This window comes from Drosophila sechellia, chromosome 2L (genome assembly GCF_004382195.2).
Source record: "Drosophila sechellia strain sech25 chromosome 2L, ASM438219v1, whole genome shotgun sequence".
In the NCBI taxonomy this organism is placed as follows: Eukaryota; Metazoa; Arthropoda; class Insecta; order Diptera; family Drosophilidae; genus Drosophila; species Drosophila sechellia.
The window spans coordinates 11,799,291-11,818,623 of NC_045949.1; the positions used below are offsets into that span (position 1 = coordinate 11,799,291).

The 19,333-nt window shown below is 44.7% G+C and overlaps 6 protein-coding genes across 8 annotated transcripts; 3 read left to right on the forward strand and 3 right to left on the reverse strand.

Moving 5' to 3' along the window:
- Positions 1-208: 208 nt before the first annotated feature.
- LOC6617702 (PI-PLC X domain-containing protein 1) lies at positions 209-2,604 on the forward strand. 2 transcript variants are annotated; one of them, XM_032713800.1, is made up of 4 exons: positions 209-562; positions 641-1,808; positions 1,877-2,150; positions 2,217-2,604. In XM_032713800.1, exons 2-4 carry the CDS (start codon positions 899-901, stop codon positions 2,452-2,454), a joined length of 1,422 nt encoding a protein of 473 aa, XP_032569691.1. In that variant the 5' UTR covers positions 209-562; positions 641-898; the 3' UTR covers positions 2,455-2,604. The 2 variants fall into 2 exon arrangements, with proteins under 2 accessions (XP_032569691.1, XP_002042014.2); XM_002041978.2 differs by having other exon boundaries at positions 209-1,808.
- LOC6617703 (large neutral amino acids transporter small subunit 1) lies at positions 2,514-7,099 on the reverse strand. Of its 2 annotated transcripts, none has more exons than XM_002041979.2 (8): positions 7,026-7,099; positions 6,198-6,469; positions 5,429-5,624; positions 5,116-5,218; positions 4,792-5,059; positions 3,512-3,836; positions 3,316-3,440; positions 2,514-3,256 (listed from the first exon to the last, which is right to left on the reverse strand). In XM_002041979.2, the coding sequence occupies exons 2-8, from the start codon at positions 6,407-6,409 to the stop codon at positions 2,983-2,985; spliced, it is 1,503 nt and encodes a 500-aa protein (XP_002042015.1). In that variant the 5' UTR covers positions 6,410-6,469; positions 7,026-7,099; the 3' UTR covers positions 2,514-2,982. The 2 variants fall into 2 exon arrangements, with proteins under 2 accessions (XP_002042015.1, XP_032569690.1); XM_032713799.1 differs by lacking the exon at positions 7,026-7,099 and adding an exon at positions 6,668-6,686.
- A 346-nt stretch (positions 7,100-7,445) lies between these two features.
- Positions 7,446-8,533, forward strand: LOC6617704 (60S ribosomal protein L7-2). Its single transcript, XM_002041980.2, has 3 exons — positions 7,446-7,550; positions 7,617-8,265; positions 8,330-8,533. The coding sequence occupies exons 1-3, from the start codon at positions 7,540-7,542 to the stop codon at positions 8,441-8,443; spliced, it is 774 nt and encodes a 257-aa protein (XP_002042016.1). The 5' UTR covers positions 7,446-7,539; the 3' UTR covers positions 8,444-8,533.
- A 349-nt stretch (positions 8,534-8,882) lies between these two features.
- On the forward strand, positions 8,883-9,535 carry LOC6617705 (WD repeat-containing protein on Y chromosome). Its single transcript, XM_002041981.2, has one exon. The coding sequence runs from the start codon at positions 9,023-9,025 to the stop codon at positions 9,341-9,343; it is 321 nt and encodes a 106-aa protein (XP_002042017.1). The 5' UTR covers positions 8,883-9,022; the 3' UTR covers positions 9,344-9,535.
- On the reverse strand, positions 9,419-14,273 carry LOC6617706 (rab3 GTPase-activating protein regulatory subunit). Its single transcript, XM_002041982.2, has 8 exons — positions 14,166-14,273; positions 13,801-14,110; positions 11,960-13,747; positions 11,680-11,896; positions 11,491-11,618; positions 10,306-11,431; positions 9,927-10,124; positions 9,419-9,865 (listed from the first exon to the last, which is right to left on the reverse strand). The coding sequence occupies exons 1-8, from the start codon at positions 14,239-14,241 to the stop codon at positions 9,689-9,691; spliced, it is 4,020 nt and encodes a 1,339-aa protein (XP_002042018.1). The 5' UTR covers positions 14,242-14,273; the 3' UTR covers positions 9,419-9,688.
- A 253-nt stretch (positions 14,274-14,526) lies between these two features.
- On the reverse strand, positions 14,527-17,719 carry LOC6617707 (short-chain dehydrogenase/reductase family 16C member 6). Its single transcript, XM_032727223.1, has 6 exons — positions 17,622-17,719; positions 16,266-16,397; positions 15,568-15,721; positions 15,356-15,510; positions 14,936-15,296; positions 14,527-14,877 (listed from the first exon to the last, which is right to left on the reverse strand). Exons 2-6 carry the CDS (start codon positions 16,286-16,288, stop codon positions 14,614-14,616), a joined length of 957 nt encoding a protein of 318 aa, XP_032583114.1. The 5' UTR covers positions 16,289-16,397; positions 17,622-17,719; the 3' UTR covers positions 14,527-14,613.
- Positions 17,720-19,333: the final 1,614 nt, after the last annotated feature.

Consider the following 19,333-nt stretch of genomic DNA (forward strand, 5'->3'; position numbering starts at 1 on the left):
TTTTAAAAAACACTTTTTCAAACTTTAGAGCTTCAGTTAAGCCTAAAAAAGCCAATGAACTTTACAGAATCGAAAAACGTTATGAGTGTTGAATTGCTTTGTTTATTCAAGTTTTGACACTCAAACATCAGCGACTTGCAGGGAAATTGGAAGAGTTAAACAAATAATAGGGCCCGCTTAATAAGCTCTTCTCAGTTCTGTTCGAGCATTTGAGCGTCAGTTGAGAGGCGACGTTGGATTCGGAATGTCGGCCAAACGAACAGATCGGTCGCCATTGCATTAATTTATTAGTCGGTGCGGAGTTAAATCAAATCATAACGCATCCATTGTTTAGCTTCCTATAGGAAATGCGCTTGCTTAATTTCCGGCAAATTTGTTTGTGTTCTGAATTACCAAAGGCCAACGAACATTACACTGATAAAGTCGAGAGCAAATAAATAAGTGTTAACAATAGGCTGGGAATGTGCCCACCCACTATTGTTTGAAATCTTATCGGCTTTGAATCGCGGTCAAATGTTCTGTATACGCAGTCATTGCAATTGTGCTGAAACCTAATCCTTCGGTTAGCATAAGGGCTAATTACTGGGAATCCCAAAGTAAATAGAAATTTAGCTTAATTTACACATATCTTTCTCGCTAGGCTCCCCCGTGCCAGGTTCCAATTTTCCTTTATAACTGGAGCCCCCCATAAACAGCACATAGCATAGATAAGATCTACCTGTGCCAAGTTATTTGGGGTCTGGGTCGCAGATCATTGAGTGTGGAGCTCTCGACGCGAACGGTTGATCTGGTCTGATCTCTCGGGGTGTCGTGTTTATATTACTGCTCTGATTCCGGAACGCCGATTAGCGTCAGTTGCAATCACCGCGAATCAGCAGGGTAATTCAATCAGAGCAATATGGTGGGAAAAGTTCTACGCCTTGCACTGGTGCTGCTGCTCCTCGCCTCCTGGACGAATGAGGGCCAGGCACAGACCGAATCCTATGAGAATCCCAATGCGCTCAAGGTTTGGCTGACCATCAGTGCACGCAAGCGCTTCCTGGAAGTCTCGTGGAGCAATGCACCGGCTAACAAGGGTGACCAACTGCTCGTGACACGGGAGGATGCACTCAGCTTCCAAAGCCAACTGCTGCGCAAACACACTCCGCTGGCGGGATTTCCCAGCGAGGAGGGTTGTGGCTCCGGCGATGGGTTCACCGCAAGACCGGCGACTAAAGCGGCCACCAAAGAGGAGGAGCAGGAGCAGTACTGGGTGGCCAATGGAGGAGCCACCGAGGTTGTGGCTGCCATTGAGCCCAGGCAGGGCCTGAGCACCCAGTGGTTTACAACGGGATTGCCCTTTGATTATGCCCTGTCCCGGAATGCGACGGTTCATACGGCGTGCTACGGATTTTGGGCCAGCTACATTGATGCGCAGGGCAATATCCTGGCCAAAACCTGCCTCAAAGTATTTCCCCGATGGATGAACGATCTGAAGTCCAAGATAGGGGAGATGCGTCTGCGAGATCTCTTCATTCCTGGCACCCACGACTCCGGCTCCTATCGACCCAATTTCGATCCGCTGCTTCGCGAAAGTCTGGTGACAAAGTATGCGCTCACACAGGATGACGACATCCGTGGGCAGTTGATGCACGGAGTCCGCTACTTGGACATACGCGTGGGTTACTACCGAAACTCACCCGATCTGTTCTTCATCTATCACGGGATCACAAAACAACGTCCGCTGCAGGAAGTCATCAATCAGGTTCGGGATTTCGTCTACGAAACCAATGAGATTATCATATTTGGGCTCAAGGAGTTCCCAGTGGGTAAGGAATACGTTCAATCTTGGATATATGAAGGATAATGCATATGATTTACTTTCATTTTCCTTTAGGTTTTGGAAAAGGACTTGGTGTCCATCGCCTGTTGGTCAGCTACTTGCGGGATCAGTTCCAGGACCTGATAGCACATCCTTCGCTGACTTGGCGTGCATCCCTGCGTGACATTTGGGCCCGACGGCAGAACGTCTTCCTCGCCTACGACCACGAGGCCATGGTGGAGGAGTTCCCCGATGTCCTGTTTGGATCCGTGGAGCAGCGCTGGGGTAACAAGCAGACGTGGGCCCAACTGGAAACCTATTTGCGCAACATCAATGATTTCGATGTGTCGTAAGTGGAGATTCTCGCTAATGATTAGATAAGATGTGGTACATCTATCGTTTCTTACTTCCACAGTCGCTTCTCCAGTCGCCCGGTGTCCGATATGGCGGAGCTGACCCCGGAGACGTGGGACGTCATTTTGGACAAGACCGGCGGGCTGCGCAAGATGGCCGATAATGTGAATTGGCGCATCTCTCAGTTGTATCGAAATGAACTGGGCACGAATGCGAATATAGTATCGGCGGATTTCATAAGGGGCACTACTCTAGTGGAAACTGCCATCGAATACAATGCTCGTAAGATTTACATGTAGATCTTAACAAAGTTCGTTGGAAGAAGAGTCTTCCTGAAGCTTCAAAGTAACATGCCGAATTTGCAATAATACATTTATTTGCTAAGCGGTTAAGTTTAAACATCAATATGCTCCTTATTGTACTGCTAGCTGTGTAGCTTCCCTAAACATGTCACATTTTCGTAGTTTGTTCCCATATAAGCGCTTTCACTTATTTCCTGATCGTATTAACAAAGGAATTCGGATTGTTGCACCTAACCATAGAGATAAAAAGTAAACTTTAGTGGGAAGTGGGCCAATAAGGCGGGGGTTTTGCAAAAATCTGTTAACTGAGGGGCTTTCTAAAAACAATAAATAAAAACTAAATTCTAATCGATGCCAATTTGGTGCTAAGCAATGCTAAAATATCATACAAACGGCACTTAAAACGGTTTCAAATTTAACAAGTTTTCAGTTTCACGTTTTTCGAATATCAATTACGAGTGTTTTTGAACTAAATGCATAAGTTCTACGGTTGTGGTACACATATATATGTTTGTACGTGTAGGCCTAGTTAATCGCCTCATTCGATTCGATAATGGTGGTATTGAAGATGGCCCGGCAAATCTCCACTACGGAATTGGACAATCGGCCGTAGCACTTTGGCTTATTTTTCCGGGCGATGAAAGCGTAGTAGAACGGAATGCCAGCCAGGGTTATGCCGATGCCAATGAGCAGATTTTGTGGCTCCTCCAGATTGGGCAACAATACCAGTGTCACGCAGCTCACCATGAAGGTGATGGGCAGCGCAAGATGGACTTTAATGGGTCGGGGCAAGTCGGGCCTGAAAGGAATACACATTACACATTGGGTTCAGAACAAGTCAGTGGTAGTATCACCCACCTCTTATGCCGGAGCCACAACATCCCGGCTATGCTGGCCACCACTGAGAGCCAGAGCACCGAGCTGAAGTAGTTGATCAACTGGTACACGTTATCCGTGAGCAGCATGAGCAGCGACATCAGACACTGTGGGAAAATGCGCTTGCATCAATGCAAAATTCTCAGCTGATAGCTGCAAAATGCTCATGCCAACTCACCGTGAAAATCAGGGAGGGAATGGGCGTCTGTTGTTTCACGTGGAACAGCTGGAAAAACTTGGGCAAATGCCCCTCCTGAGCACCAGTAGCGAACAGGCGCGCCGATGTGAAGAGCACCCCGTTGACGCCACCAAATGTGCTCAGCGCCACGAAAATGGGCACCATGAAGGCCAGCGGTCCGAACACACGATTTCCAAAGGTCACCGCCACGGCCAGCGAACTGAGCATCTCCGGCTTGTTCACCACGGCGAAGTAGGCTAAGTTGACCAGAACATAGATGCTCGTGACCAGCGGCATGGCTATCCAAATGGCGCGCGGCAGATTCCTGCACAATGAGAAAGCAAAGTGCGAGATTAGTTTTATACAAAATATATTTATATGAGTTTTCCATTCCATCTTATGAATAACACTTTCAACTACTGTTTTTGTAAATATGCGGATGAATATAGATCTCTGATAGTAGTTCTATGTGAAGCGGACCTGTTGAATATCCCAAAGTCGTTCGGATAAATGGTCATGTGGCAGTCCGAATAACTATCAACGAACCATCTCATCGCAGCATATGTCATTCCCAGCCCAAATTGGTGACAGTCCACATCAAAATGATGATGTGCTACTTGGTAGACTCTATGTAAGTGACGTCAATCCTTGATTTCCAGATGCTCCTTGTGATGCTTGGTCACCAGGTCATCAGTGGTTTCCAATTTAGCGCTCTCAGGTGCATATATATTTCAGTTTAAAAGCTGCCTAATGAGTCTCTGGTTAAATAAGTACTATCTTTAATATTTGTAGTGGGTAGTGACTATGACTACATAGAGGGTAAATAACAACTACGTTTTGATGTTTCATTCGGAACTAAAACATTAAAAAGCTTTCAGGTAAAATAAGAGATATCTTATCACTTTGGATGACCGATGATATAGAACACATTTAGCTAATGCTAGAAAATGCCATAATTTGTTTGAAATAACTAAAAACAGCTGAAGAATAACTAATCTACGGGCTTTACTGCGCATAGGAATTGAGTTTCCTACTTGAAATTTCTTTCAGTGTGTTAAAGAACGTGCTATTCAGCGAGAAAGCACTTAAATTGATTGCAAATTGAATTCGTTAGGGATGAGGCAGCATCCCCCACCCACTGGGTGGTATTCTAGGAGCCATGACATCAAGGACACTCAACAAGTTTCCACTTGTTGCTGCCTGCGCATGACGCACAAGGAATGAATGGGGCAAATAAACCCAAACCAACCCAACCATTTGTCTTTGTCACCACTACTCACTTGTATGGATCCTGCAGCTCCTCCGTCACAAAGTTCAAGTAGTTCCAGCCGCCAAAGGCAAACAGACCGGAGTAGAAGGCGTAGCCAATGTTGCGGGTCGAGTAGTTTCCATCCCACGGATTGCTGAAGTTCTCTAGCTCGCCAGTGGCCATGTAGTACAGTCCGGACAGGATAATCATGATGAGGGCCAGCAGCTTGCCCACCGTGAACACATCCTGCACCTTCATGGACACCTTAACGGACAGGCAGTTGATTGTGGTGAGCAGAGCTGCGGGAATGATTTTCAATTAGTTAACATCGGAGAGGATTGTTTAACCAACTTACTTAAACATATGGCAGCCAGCAGTTTCACCGCATTCTGTGGGGGATCGCATTCCGGAAAGAATGGCTTGACCGCATAATGGGCAAAAGATAGAGCCACAATGGTCTGAAAAAAAAACAGTGTATTCATACTATAAATCCTACAAGCCATTTGTTTCTAGCGGAGAAAGCTGTTCTACTCGTAATTGAATTCAATTCCGGTCGAAGGTAGCCGCCCATTAATAAATTTCTATTTATTTGCATCAACAACCCATCGATCAATCAAGCCAAATATGTAAACATTTCGTAATTCAATCGATGTGCCTTAGGAACTAACCTGCGTGGTTGGCCGGATGATGAGCAGTGCGATCCAGAGACGCAGGAATCCCACTAGCGGACCAAAGGATACCAGCAGATAGGCGTAATCCCCGCCAGATCTCGTGATGCATGTGCCCAGTTCAGCGTAGCACAGAGCTCCGATGGTCGACAAAATGCCGCAAGTCAGCCAAATCAAAAGGGACGATCCCACGGATCTGAAATGATATACAGTAGTCATCGAATTAATAAACAATTTGGGTGAAAATAAATACCCGTAAACAAATACTCTTAAGCAATAAAATTATAAATTCATATCTTATGTCAACTTGGTGGCAAATATTTGTAAGCAATAATAGTAAAATAGTATTTAAAAACAACATACACATATAAAAAAAGTGCAGGGTATTAACTTTCACTTGGATAAAATACATTCATCGACTTAACTTCCTGGAACTTTTCGCAGCCGCCTTAAGCTTATGACACATACCTTTTTCGTGGCTCTTATCAATAATTTAAATGTTTGGCGCGCCTTATTGACGTTATTATTGTAACTGGAGTCAATTCACTTAAAAAATACTTTAAAAAGCTGACGCAATATGTGCGCAGAATTTCAAGGGTGAATCTTTGAGGGAAAATCGAGAACTAATAAATGTATCTTAATTGGTGCTAAAGGAATGCCTGCCACAATTTATCCATTAATTAACAGTTAAATTGACCTTTTTTGTGCATAAATTGAATTAAGGAGGATGCTACGTATCATCATCGTCATAATCATCATCACCACTCACTCGGTGTATATAAAGACTCCCGTGGGAGCTATGAAGATGCCCGATCCGATGATGGTGCCCACTATGATGGCCACTCCATTGAGGAGTGTTAGCTTCCGTTTGAGGACAATCTTCTCCTCGCCATCAGCGGGATTTGGATTTCCCGGCGCAGCGCATCCATTTGTGGGCTCGACCAGGCTGGTGGTCACTCCGTTGGCATATCGGTCCGTCATGATGGCTGCACTGTGGGATTCTTCTGCTTATCCTCTAATGGCGAATACCGCACATTGCCACTGGAATGAAGGGTGAAAGTTTAAATCTAAAAACAAAAGCCTTTATTATCAGGAAATGGGGCGCGAGCACGTGTTGCGCAAATTGTAAACAAATGCTATAGTGCTGATTTTAGTTACTAATTGCTAGTGAAGAAGACCCGATTTTTGCCTCGCTGGCAGCTAACTAATCTCCCATTGTCAGACATAAACTTTAATTACATATGTTTCCCCGACGCCACTATCTTCAATACACTAAATTGAGCTTTAAAGTCGGGTGTTTTTGGGGTTGTTGTGCTGTGGTGTGTAGCTGCCTGCCTAATAGGGAGCTCCACTTTTATGGTGACGCCTTTGCCGCATGACAATTTCCACGATTTCGTCATCACCTTACGACGCGTGGCAATGAATTTTGCAGTTGCAGAGTTGCAGTTTTTCTGCCAATTGCTCCATTGTTTTTATTCGCTATTTTTTTTTTTTGTTTTTTTTTTGTTATTCGCAAGGTTTGGAATGCAGTTTGGCTGATTAATTTCAGTTTATCTTGTTATCAGCGACTTTGCACGTAAAACACGATTTATTTTACCTCGAGAGCGCGGACACAACAAAACGGCTTTGACTGCGAACAGCGACTGTGCGTTGGCATCGAGACCGGCATTTTCATACTAAAATTAACGCAATTTCCACCCTAAAACGCAAAGAGAGAGTGAGAGTAGCAAACGGAGAGAGAGAGATAGAGAGAGAGAGTGCAAAGAAAAGAAATGAGAAATGAGTGCTCAAAACCGGAAATTCATGTCAAATGATAACTTACAAGAAACAAACATTAAAGCTGTTCCCTTGAATGCTAGCTATAAATAAATTTATCTTAAGGTATAACTATTAAGTTTAGTTTTCAGTTGAATAATAATATTTTGTAAATGTTCCCGCCAAAAATTTGAAATTCATTAGCTATTCACCATGAAACGCGATCAGCTGTTGCACACAGCACATATCGATAACCAAGCACTTATCGCTCCGCACCCACCGCTATCCTTTTTAGTTATTGTTTTGGTGCTTGCACGTGTTTTAATTGACTGCCTTTAAAAAGCCAAATACTAGCAATGTCAGACAAGTGAGTAATTGAAAAACTATATAAATGTGTTGATTTTAAACTTGATCTTATACTTTTAATCCCTAGATATGCGGTGCCCAACAAATTGCCCGGCAAAACAGTGTCGGTGCTAAAGCATCGCAAGAGGAGAATTCTGCAGGATGAATCTGTTGTTACGCAGAAAAGAAATGACCGGATCAAGAAGAGGACCGCCACCAAGAATCACCACAAGTTCCGCCGTGCCGAATCCTTCGTAATGGGCTACCTGAAAGCAGAGCGCACGTCCAAGCGGATCAAGCAAACCATTCTGCGCACCAATATCACCGAACAAAGTGCCACAGCTGCCGACGATTCCAATCCCAAGCTGCTCTTCGTGATGCGCCATGCTGGCAAAAAGATCTTCGACAAGACCACCGCCGATATATTCCGAACCCTGCGCATGGGCTCGCGCCACAACGCCGTCTTCCTGGAGAACACCAAGGAGAACCAGTTGCTGCTGCGCGTTATTGAACCCTTTGTGGTCTACGGCAATCCCTCGCTGAGCTCCATTCGCGAGCTGATCTTCAAGAAGGGCTTCGCCCGCATCGACGGCAAGAAGACGGCCATTCAGTCGAACACCATGGTGGAGCAACAGCTGGGCGACAAGGGTGTCATCTGTCTGGAGGATATAATCCACGAAATTTGCACAGTGGGTCCGAACTTCGCCACTGTCAATGAGTTCCTGTGCGCCTTCACGGTTGGTTAACGCTTCTCTTAGAATTCTTACAACTATTCTAATACTGCCATTTGGTTTTTTGCAGTTGTCCAGTCCCAGCAATGGTTGGCAAAAGAAGGTATCCGTCTCGTACAAACGCGGTGGCGAGTACGGCGATCGCGGCAATGCCATCAACGAACTGATTGCCCGCTGCCTGTAGAGACCCTAGCCTAGTAAACCTTTAAGTGATTGTTCAACCTCTATAACCCATTCTGTAGCTAAGCCCAATACACATCTATATACAAACATATACTATTTGAGTGTACTTATTTAAAGCAGAAATAGATGGTCAAATCAGCACCATCGTGAGTTTACTGTAGCCCATAAAAGCAATCCCCTGCGACTATTAAGGAACCACATGAAACTGTCTCTAACGACATTCCTCATTATCCTACATGTTTATCAACATGATAAACTTCACCCACGAAACAAGTTCTTTGCTTCTTGGCCTTGCGTGTCCCAGCCGAGTTCCCAAATTGAACAAACCAGAGAATCAACTTTCTGCCTCGAATAATAAATAAGTCATAACCGAGCAGGAGGAGCAGTTTGGGAGGAGCTCCTAAACGAAAGGTATGCCAAACTGAACTACTTGTTGCCATGAAGGAGGAAAAGTTGTTTTTCGATTAGTCGGAGTCTAGTCCACTAACCTAGTGCAACTCGGGTTGTCGTATCTTTTGTTCGGAAAAATTTCAGGCATTACACATCGAAACTAAAAATATTTACATTCAATTAATTCTCAATGGATTCAAGTTTCAACAGCGATCAGTTGGACACCGACCGCAATGGACTACAAAATCTTCTGGCCCGATCTCTCAAGGAACCCATTCTTGGCAAGCACTTTGCGCTGCCGGGCCGCATAGGGCAGAGTCCACCCATCGAACTGGACACCAGCCAGAGCTACATTGCCGTCTACACTCATCTCAAAGTTCATGCAACCAGGATGCCAGAGAGATTGCCCACGCCGGAGGCAATCGGACGAATACAGGCGGAGAACTTGGAGGCAGCGCCCAAGACTCGAAGTTCAAAGACACGCTTGGATCCCTGCTCAAATATAAATTAAATTACGGTTGCCATCAATAAAGAAAATATTATTTTATCTTATGGTATCCCTTAAATGTAGTAAAAGAATATTGAATTTATTTTTTTAGTTTATTAAATATATATGTTCATAATCCTTAAAGGCATAAGCTTAACAACAAATTCGTGTTGAATATATCCTTCTATCGGTGCAGATCTTAGTATCCTTTTCCTTGAAAGTAGTTAAGGTGATGCTTTTCGTAGGTTGTTTAAATCGCTTGTTGATAAGTGTAAGACAATTAATGGGACCACTCGTGTTCATTCTTAAATCCATAAAATTCATGAGATAAACGTAAAATAACCAAGTGTTTATATGTCATCCTCGCTCCTAATTCTGCAGGATACGCACGGCGTTGTACATTTGGGAAATGATGGACAGCTGCTTGGACTCGCGCCGGCAGAGGTATTTGTAGGCGTGCGACAACAGCGTGTCCAGGGCGGCCACATCGATCTCGTCGGGCTTGGTGGCCGCGATCTGAATGTTGTTCTCAGTCATCGGCTCCTTCTGCGCGAGCGGTGTGAGAAATGGATCAGTACTGCGGATGGTATACGCTGGCAGCACTTACCAGGTTGTCTAGGTAGGCCAGCAACTGGTGGCCAACAGAGGCAATCTTCAGGAACGTGGACTGCGAGCTCTGTGCGTAAAGATTGAGCCTACGGCCAGCGATCTCCAGCAGCAGTCGGCCCAGCTCCTCGTCATCGCTGATGTCCTGGAGCAGCACTTGAGCCTCCGCATCATACCCAAAAGCGTACAGTTCCACCACCTGGAGGAGAGAAAAATATTTGGAATATATTTTCTATTCCATTGTGTTTCTTCTGTTGTGCTCTGTACGGAGCAAACTAACGAACTGATGTTAAAAGGCAAGAGGCATTGTAAACTTCCTGTCATGTGTGTTCATGGGTTCCTAGATTAGGAATTCTTGGGTCATATATGTACATTCTTACCTGCCGTCGTAGGATAGGAAGTTTATCGACCTCCCAACTGTCGGCCAAGGCACAGATCTTGCCCATGTAAAAGACATGATCGAGAATATATAGCTGCTCCAAATCCTCCCTAATCAGATCCATGGTAGCGGCAACAAGGCGACACAGGAAATCAGTGCGCTGCTGTTGCAGGACAAGATCTGGTGCAGGCAAAACATAAGGCAGTTCCTTGTTGATGTCCGCCAGCAGAGCTTTGTTGCTCATGGAGTCGAAGAGCGTGGTCAGTGGTTTTGGAATGCGCAGCTGGAACAAGGACACGAAGTGCAGCACGCTGCACAGTTCTGTTTGAAGACGGAGCAGCTGCGGCATGGCATGGTGCTGCTGGAGAGCCAGGAACTGCAATGGCAGGGCTCCTTCGCTGAGCGACTGCTCGAAGTGCAGTTCTCGCTTATCGTGCTCCATAGAAGCGGTGAAATGCTGCAGGAATTCGAGGCTGAGTTCTAGGAACTCTGGCACTTTACCCGCCGACATCTCCAGATCTTGCTGGCACATCTTGTCCACTGGCAGGCGTCCCACTTTCTGAATAAGCTTCGCCGCCGCCTGGAGTGGAAACTTTAGAGTGGCATTCCACAGCATGCAACATATTCCATGTTTCAGGGCCCAGTCAGGTGTACGGAATTGGTTTAGACAAAGCAATGCTGCCTTTAGGTGATCCAGCGATGAGAGCTGCTTGCTCCACTGGACCATGTACTGCCACGACATGAGACTAAACAGGACGCCCGATTCCAAGCTGAAGGGAAAGTGCGCACGCAACAGAGCCAATCGTTCAAGAATAGGCTCGTGGGCTTCTTTACTCGCCGCGTACACTTCCTTTGCCATTTCCAAATCCTCTTCTGATTCCGCCTCTTCATCGGCTGGCTGCATGGTTGGCTCATCCTTTATCTTAACTTTGGCCTCGTCGTCTAACTCGTTTTCGGGAGGCGATATCTCCAGAACTTTACTCGGATGCAATTGTGCACTGATCAGCCACTTGGCTGTCAATTCGGTGACGATGCCTTTGCCACTGCTCACAATGCTTTTGAGACTGCAGTCCGGTGGTTCGTAGGGCATCTCTGGACCAACAGGTTTCCGGCAGGTGAGCGGCTTACTGAGAATAAAGCAGTGGTTAATTAAAGAACTAAGTGGAAAGATTGATTTGGCACTTACTTTAGTATGGCTCCTAGCACGGCCACATCCTCCAGCTTGCCAATGAGCAATCCCCATTGAGCCTCATCGTGGGAGATACGCTCCCAGCGCTCCTCATCCTCGTTTTGCGAGGATTCATCACAAGATCCCTAAGGAGAACGTGTTTTTCGCAATAGAGTTTTTGGTTTTAACGTCCAGGAGGAGACCTACCTCTTTTCGGTTTCGCCACAAATTAGTCGCTACCGTTTTGCACACAATGGCCACCAGCAAGCCCGAAAATTGTTTACTCTCCAAAAGAAGTTCCCGAACTTCTTGCCACCACGGTGAAATGGCATTGTAGGCATAGTCGTGGATGTGTTCACCAGCCAGATCGCAAATGGTCTGCACCATAGCAGCAATTCTGGACATGTCCTCCACTACTTCATCACTAAAGCAAGGAAAGTAGATTGCACATAAGTTGAGAACGGAATTTATAAAATGTTTTTCTTACCAGTTGTTGTACTTAAAGGGCTTCTCAAGCCAAAACCAAATAATCAACTTAAGCAAATCTCTGCTGGGCAGACACGCCTGATTGATCCACTGCTTGAATTGGCCAAAGCATAGACCTTGGGCAAAGAACTGACTAAAGAGATCGATGCTTACGGCGCCAAACTTATCTGACTTCTCCGGAAGTAGACTTATGCCATCCGGACTATCGATGTTAAAGATGCTCAGGTAATCGACAAACTCTTCGGTCTTGTGCTCCGCCTGCAACTTAAAGCTCACTTCACGGGTGGCGGCGGGTTTATCCTTCTCGGTGCCATCGTCCAGGAGCAGAACCAACTTGTTAATGGTGACAAGATCAGCATCGGAAAGCTCTAAGTATTCAACGGGTGGCTCGTTGTCTTCACGCTGATTGGCTTGGCTTAGGGCCAAGTAGAAATCAGTCAAGCGTTTATAGTTCTCGATTTGGTTGACAAACTCCTCGGAGCCCGTTGCCTCAGAAAGAGGTTTCTTTATGAAAGCATTAACGATGCACTGAAACACCTGTGGCTGCAGTTTCTTGCTCTTAAGCAACATCTCCAGGCACTGTTGTCGCACCTCTAACGTCTGCAGTTCACTTGCCAGTTCGCCAATCTCCTGCAGCGCTTCATCTTTGGCTTGGCCATGGTTTATGCTTCTTAGCTGGTTTCTGAGGCGCCTCAGCATATGAATATCCCGTGATGTCTGGGAGCTGGTCTCGCTGAGCGCATAATGAAAGGGAATAAGTATCTCCCTCAAGCTGCCATCGTTGGGATCCAGAAACAAGCAATGATTGATGGCTAAAGATTTTCTTGACTGAGTGCTGCTATTACCACTGCTGCCGCCGGAGCCTAAGGGACTGTGATTGTTGTATATCAGTTGCCCGCTTTTCGATACATTGAAGGCAGCCACCTTGGGTCCGTTTTGCAGAGCCCAGATGTCCAGGCAGCCCATTCGAGGAGCGTAGATAACCAGAAACAAAGCCTTTCGCTTGTGCGTTTTAATGCCGCGAACGGATTTTTCTTTAACTGGAACGAATGCGCACTGTGCATCCCGATAGCCCTTCCAAACACGCAAGATAATGGCCTGGTGCGTATCCACCAACATCACACGGTCCAGATTATCGGTAACGACAGCCAGGCGTCCACCGGGTGCCACAGCCAAGGTCAGTCCATCTCTCTTGCCGTCGTATAGACGACAGCGAATCCGCATCGGTGCTTCTTTTGTGGGCACCGGCAGTAGGGATTCCTCTGGCGATGGCAGGGGCTCGGGAGCTCGTCGAAAGATTCCGCCCAGCAGGTTCTTGTAAGCTATTCCGATAACGTCTTTGGCAACCTCACCTAGCGACATCGTTTTATAACCCTCCTCCGCCTGAAAGAAGCCCAAATAGGGTTCTGCTCCGGCGGCCAGAACATGTGAGCTCCTCGGCGGCGTGGCGTGCACTTTGGCGAAATAACCGAGACCGATGCTCTGCTGAACAATGTAGTCGTATGTGGGAGGTCGTTGGGTGGTAGAGATGGCAGCATCGTTGATGACGGCCTCTCGCTCTTGCTTGAACTTATACTTCTGGAATGGCACCACATCAGCCGTGGGATACGAACCGCGCTCCAAGGCACCTCTTTGCACATTGTGCCGGCAGTTGGTCAGCATGGGCAAAATGTCCTGGCCCTGGATGAAGCACATGCAGCGAGGATAGACGATGTAGAGCAGGGAATTCGCCTCAGAATGTCGCGGGGCGGACTGCAGCTTGACTCCAATGACTGGATCCTCTTGGCAGCTGGTAAAATATAGTTGGTTAATGACGCAGATACATTTAATTCCACAACTAACCATTGCGAGAAGAGTTTTACACCCGTGTCCGTATAGAAGGTAACCATGCCAGAGCACAGGCCAACTGCCACGCAGGTCCATTCGATGGCTCCATCGGAGCTTTTGTTCTGAGTCATCGGCAAGCAGGTAAGGCTAGTCACGATTTGGTTGCGATCCTCCAGCTCGCCGCACCAGCCAAGAACGTAGGTGTTGGCATTGCCATGGCTGCTCCAGCAGGTGCTGAGGAATGCCAACTTTTCACCCTGCGCCATGGCAATCAGTTCGCCAGTGGGTGAAATGGCATGGTTTATCGCGTTTAACCAGTTGTCATCTGTACGGATCAAACTAGTTACGTGCTGCAGAGGCTTGTGGCAAAGCTATCTTACCATGTCCGAGTCCAAAGTATTCCTGGACTTTCCTAAAATCACGGATTTCTCCGCAGTGTTTTACTTCGCAAGCCATCGCCTTTTGTTTTCATCACACAGCTGATTTGCAGTGGAGTTGGCAGTGCAGGTAAATTTAGCTATAGCCAGATTTGCTAACAATCGATTATGTTCGTTATCGCTATCGATTTCAATGCAACAGGTAACCCCAATAAAAACTAACTAAAGAAATTCATTAAAGTAATTTTAAGTTGTTTACTTTGTTTAACGTAATTTTTAAACATTATGAGCTGAAATTCATCTCTTAAGTGGGAAACTCCGCATTTATTTTGTACCTGCAATCCAAGCTAAAAATCTCTATAGCTTTATTTAATACATACTCCAATAGTAAGTTTATTGTACTGCAACATATTGTAGCTCGATCTAAGATCTAATATATATAGAAGGTAAACTAAATCAAATCCGACTCCACGCCGCTGTCGATAAAGTCCTTGAGCATCAGGCCGCAATGATCGGGCAGGAGTCGTGTCCAGTTGTTGATGTGGAGCAGGCAGCTCGGGATGGTTACCTCCATGAGGTCGGTACGATGGGCCTCCACGATCCTTCTGGCCACCTGCTTGGGATCGAGCAGGCCCAGGATCGATGGGAACTTCACCTTGGGATGCTTGCAGAGGCCAGTGTTGGTCATATAGGGAAAGATGGAGGTGGTTCGAATCTGTAAATGGATTCACACATGGATCACATAATTTAGCACATTCACATGGTTATTCTACCAGATCCCTGAAGGGTCCCTCTCGTAATTCGGCATGCAGTGCCTCCATCAGGCCGCGGACTGCGAATTTGGTGGCACAATAGGGCACCAGGTTGGAGATGCCCACCAAGCCGGCAATGGAGGACATGCAAATGATGTGGCCACGACCCTTCTCCTGCATGTGCGGCAAGAAGGCCTGGATGGTCCAGAACTGCGAGAACACGTTCACGTCGAATACACGCTGGATTTCCTCGTCCGATTGCTGCAGAATGGGATGCGTTGGCATTATGCCCACATTATTAACCAGCACCGATATGCATCCCACATCCGACTTGATCCGATCCGCCAGTGCCATAACCTCAGCGCGCTTGGAAACATCGCAGCTGCCATGTTGAACATAATGTTATTATTTATTTAATCATTTAGTAAGTATACCTAATACCTGTAGCTGTACACCTCGCCGAGATTGAGCCGTTTGGCCTTCTCCACCGTCTGCAGATTATTTTTGCCATCGATGTCCACACAAACCACTGTGCTACCCAATGAAGCATAGTGAAGGGCCAACTCCCGACCAATTCCATGCCCAGTTCCGGTTATCTGCGTATATATAAGTTGGTATTCACTAAGTTATGCTTGCACATGTAATGATCTTACCAAAACTATCTCCCCGCTGACATCCTTCTGCTTTTTGGGCAGCACAATCTGGACCAGTGTCACAAACAGCTCCATCAAGATTCGCACATAGAGCTCGAAGAATTGCAGGACATCCTTGAGGACGTCGAAGATGCGCTTCGAGGCAGGTGTTGTGCTGCAATATAGAACATATATAGTGCACAGATCGATGGGAAATTCGCAACAGCTAGAAGCGTTTGCCGGCCACTCCGAGTTGGCAAATATTGAAACAAAGTCGAGTCTCGGCAAACCCCCAAATGATTTAATTTATCTATTTGTATGCGCCCGCTGCATGTGCAATGTTCAAGCGCTCGGCTCGGACTTTGCCAAGACCCCATAATAGAGTACAACATAAGATAGTAGAGAATGCTGGTGGGGCTCAAGCCGCCTCGAAGTATTGACACTGGGTCTTGGCCCCCTTTTTCGGGTACTCCCCTTGAGGGCCAAGAGAATCATAGAGAATCAAGGCTGCCTGTGTTGGAAAATAGCATTTATATTGATAGATTTAACCAGAGCTACTAAAGAAATGAAATAGTAAATAGTTTGTATGAATACATCCTATTAACTAATAATTATGAAATTCAACATATAAACTATTTTGCTTTAACTGCATCAACTGATTGTGGCATTTCATCCGTGCCATATGTGTGGACAAACCACCGATAAGGATTAACACTTACTGGATAATTTGTCGTTCTATCATGGTGAGGCTTTCTTATCTGGTATATGATGGGTTGGGTTCCCTGGCTTCCCAAATCCGGTGCCCTTTGACAGCTCAATCGGGCAAAACCAAGTGCGATGCGATGCAATGGCTATAATGAAAGATAATGGTCTTGAGTCACGGATCGTTTGACTGACTGACTGGACTGGACTGAGTTTTGGACGGGCTCTTCCGCATTTGCGGATTTCCTTTTCACAACTTTTGGCTTTTGAGTTTGGCGAGGAGGAGTTGTTGTTGTTGGTTTTCTTTATTTAAGTTTCTTCATCGGCTTTACAACAGGCTGGCCAAGAGCGAGCGGCGTGGGCGAGCGAGGAGGTGCTGGAGCCACCGGCGACAGTGCAACATTTCCACTTTCGTTTTCGATTCGCCTGCCACTAAATGGAAAATTACGTGCACTCCAATGTGGCACACAGAAAAGAGACAAATGCACACGAAAAAAAAACGGGATGCAGGAGCGTATGAAAGGGGGTCTGAGATCCATATTGATAATTATATATATTTAGATTTAAGCATATATTTTTAACCATTTTCTTTATTCGAGTATTTAAAGAAATTTTACTAGATTTAAATAGAATTTCTCAAAATTGTTTAAAAATTAAATCAGCACACAAAAATAACTCAACATCTCTATTGATCTAATAAAAGAAGATTATATGAATTAAAGTCCCCCCATTTGAAATTTCTCCGCACTCCACTGTTCTGATGAAAGGGGTCCCAAAAAGTGCAAGTGACTCTTTTTTCTCTTTTGGCCGTTCTCTTCGCTTTGGCCAGTTGCATATTCGGTCTCTTTTATTTTCTTGGCAAGAGGCAGACACATGGCCTGCTGCAATGGGGAAGCCAGATGTTTGTTGCAACAATCGTAAGCCATAACCATAAAATGCAACGAGGATGGTAACAATACTTTTCCCTGCGTTTCACGTTGTCTAATCACAAGTTACGTAAACATTTCATTATTACGCTTTAATTAATTTGTGGCATTAATTTTGGTTTACAGCCTTTTGAATACTTTTTTACAAAGGTGTATAATAATGATTAGTTAAATCGTAATTATTCAGTTTTACCAGCGTTTTTGTAGCTCAAGAATGATAATTATAGATAGTGAATAGGTGTGTGCATTTAGTTAATGATTGATATAATCGATTGGTTTGCTGTCTAATATCCTGTAATAAAAAACTAGTTTTCAGTTTTGGGACATTTTAATCTAATTGCAAGCCACTCAAATCACTTTCACAAATCACACACTATACACTATATTTAAATGCTTTCAACTCGAATACGATAATGCGCGTTTAAATGAATAATATGCTTTATTTACACAAAATGATTACTCCCAATGGATCGTTATCTTTGCTTTTGGAGAAGTTTTGAAACCCAAGTCGAGACTGCAACGACCGATAAGTCTGGCTGCTCGGCGCCAAATGACTCCAGTTTTGGGCCTTCCACAGCAATGAAGCCTACGCAGCAAAGTCGGGAATATTGAAAGCTCCAAGAGAGGCTTAAGAGAGCGGACCGACTAGAAGAGCGCTGGAACGCGATCCTTGAAGCCACAGCCATTTAAAACTGAAAAATTATGTTTACTTTGTTTCCCTTTCCATTACAGAAATAAGAAAAAACAACTTAAGCGACCTTCATTGCGGTCCAGACGAAAACAAAAGACCGGGAAGCAAAAACGTGGCTTAAACCAACTTGGCTAAGCATGATTTACTGTTTTCAGGCTCTGTCTTTGCTTATTTTCAAGATGAGTAAGCTTAAGTCCGCTGACAAGTTCAAGTTCAACGATCATAAAAAGTGAAAAGAGAGCAGGGAAGTGTATAATGCCTACATCCAATTTGTGCATTGTTGATAATCAATATAAACTTATGTATGTGTTATAAATGCATTTTCGAATCGAAAATCACTTTTACTCGAATGCATTTTATTATGTGCTTTTATTCCCCTTCGTTGTTATACCCATTAATCGTGCTGACAACGGGTATATTTATATTAAAACATGAGAAAAAATAAGTAAAGAATAAAATACGTAATGTACACGTACATGTAATTACTCGGCAACTCGAAGATGTTTATTTTTTTGATTTATTATCAGTTTGTTGGAAGGTCATTTAAGGGCTATCCCCGTATTTGCCGTTCAATTTCATGCGATCGACGACCCATTCACATAATTGATGTCAATTTCGAGTGCAATAAACATCCAAACAAGCAGTAGTAGCCATGATAACATAAGAAATAATGAAGAGAGATTCGGCATCTGTTACCCATTACTTCGATAACATACTTTGAATACGTCGCTTGTTAAAAAAATACATAGTCCGCTTAATGGATTTTGCATTTTTATATTTTTCAGCCATTTTTAAATTGAGATAATTTTCCACAAGAATTATCACATTTTCGATGTTTATAAATACAGATGAATATTATATTTTAGTTAATTATAATTTAGCATAGTTTACCCGTTGAATTAGAAGTAAGGGCTATAAATGCAACAGTAACCAGATTTGTACTTTGCAGACTGTTAGTTAACAGTGTAACTTTTGTGTGCATGGAAAAGTAATTTTTTTAATATGACCTAAAGGTAATAGATATTTTAAGGTATTCAAAGGTTTTTAAGTATATAGATAACATTCGGAACAGAAAACAAACGCGATTTTAACGCCTAGCCTGTTACTCAAATAATCATGACCACAAACCCAAGTAAACAAAGAATGTCTGCCTATTATGAACTTACCCCATGATTAATGGGTGGGGCTATTCGTCTTGGGACAGCTTGTTGCTTAATGCTTAGTCTTTATGGCTCCATTCCAATATTCTCCCCCATTCCACCTACCTGATTTTCCTTCTGCTTTCATTTGACTTATCGATGTGGCGTGCATTAACAATCAATACGCCATGTCAGGCACCTGAATTAGTTGGGAACTAAGATTGGAATCGAGGGGCCCAAACAGCGTATTAGCCCTATGGAATAGACCAGGAATATATCTAGTACAATCATGTTTAAATAGTCACTAATGCGCCATTTTTACGAGGCTT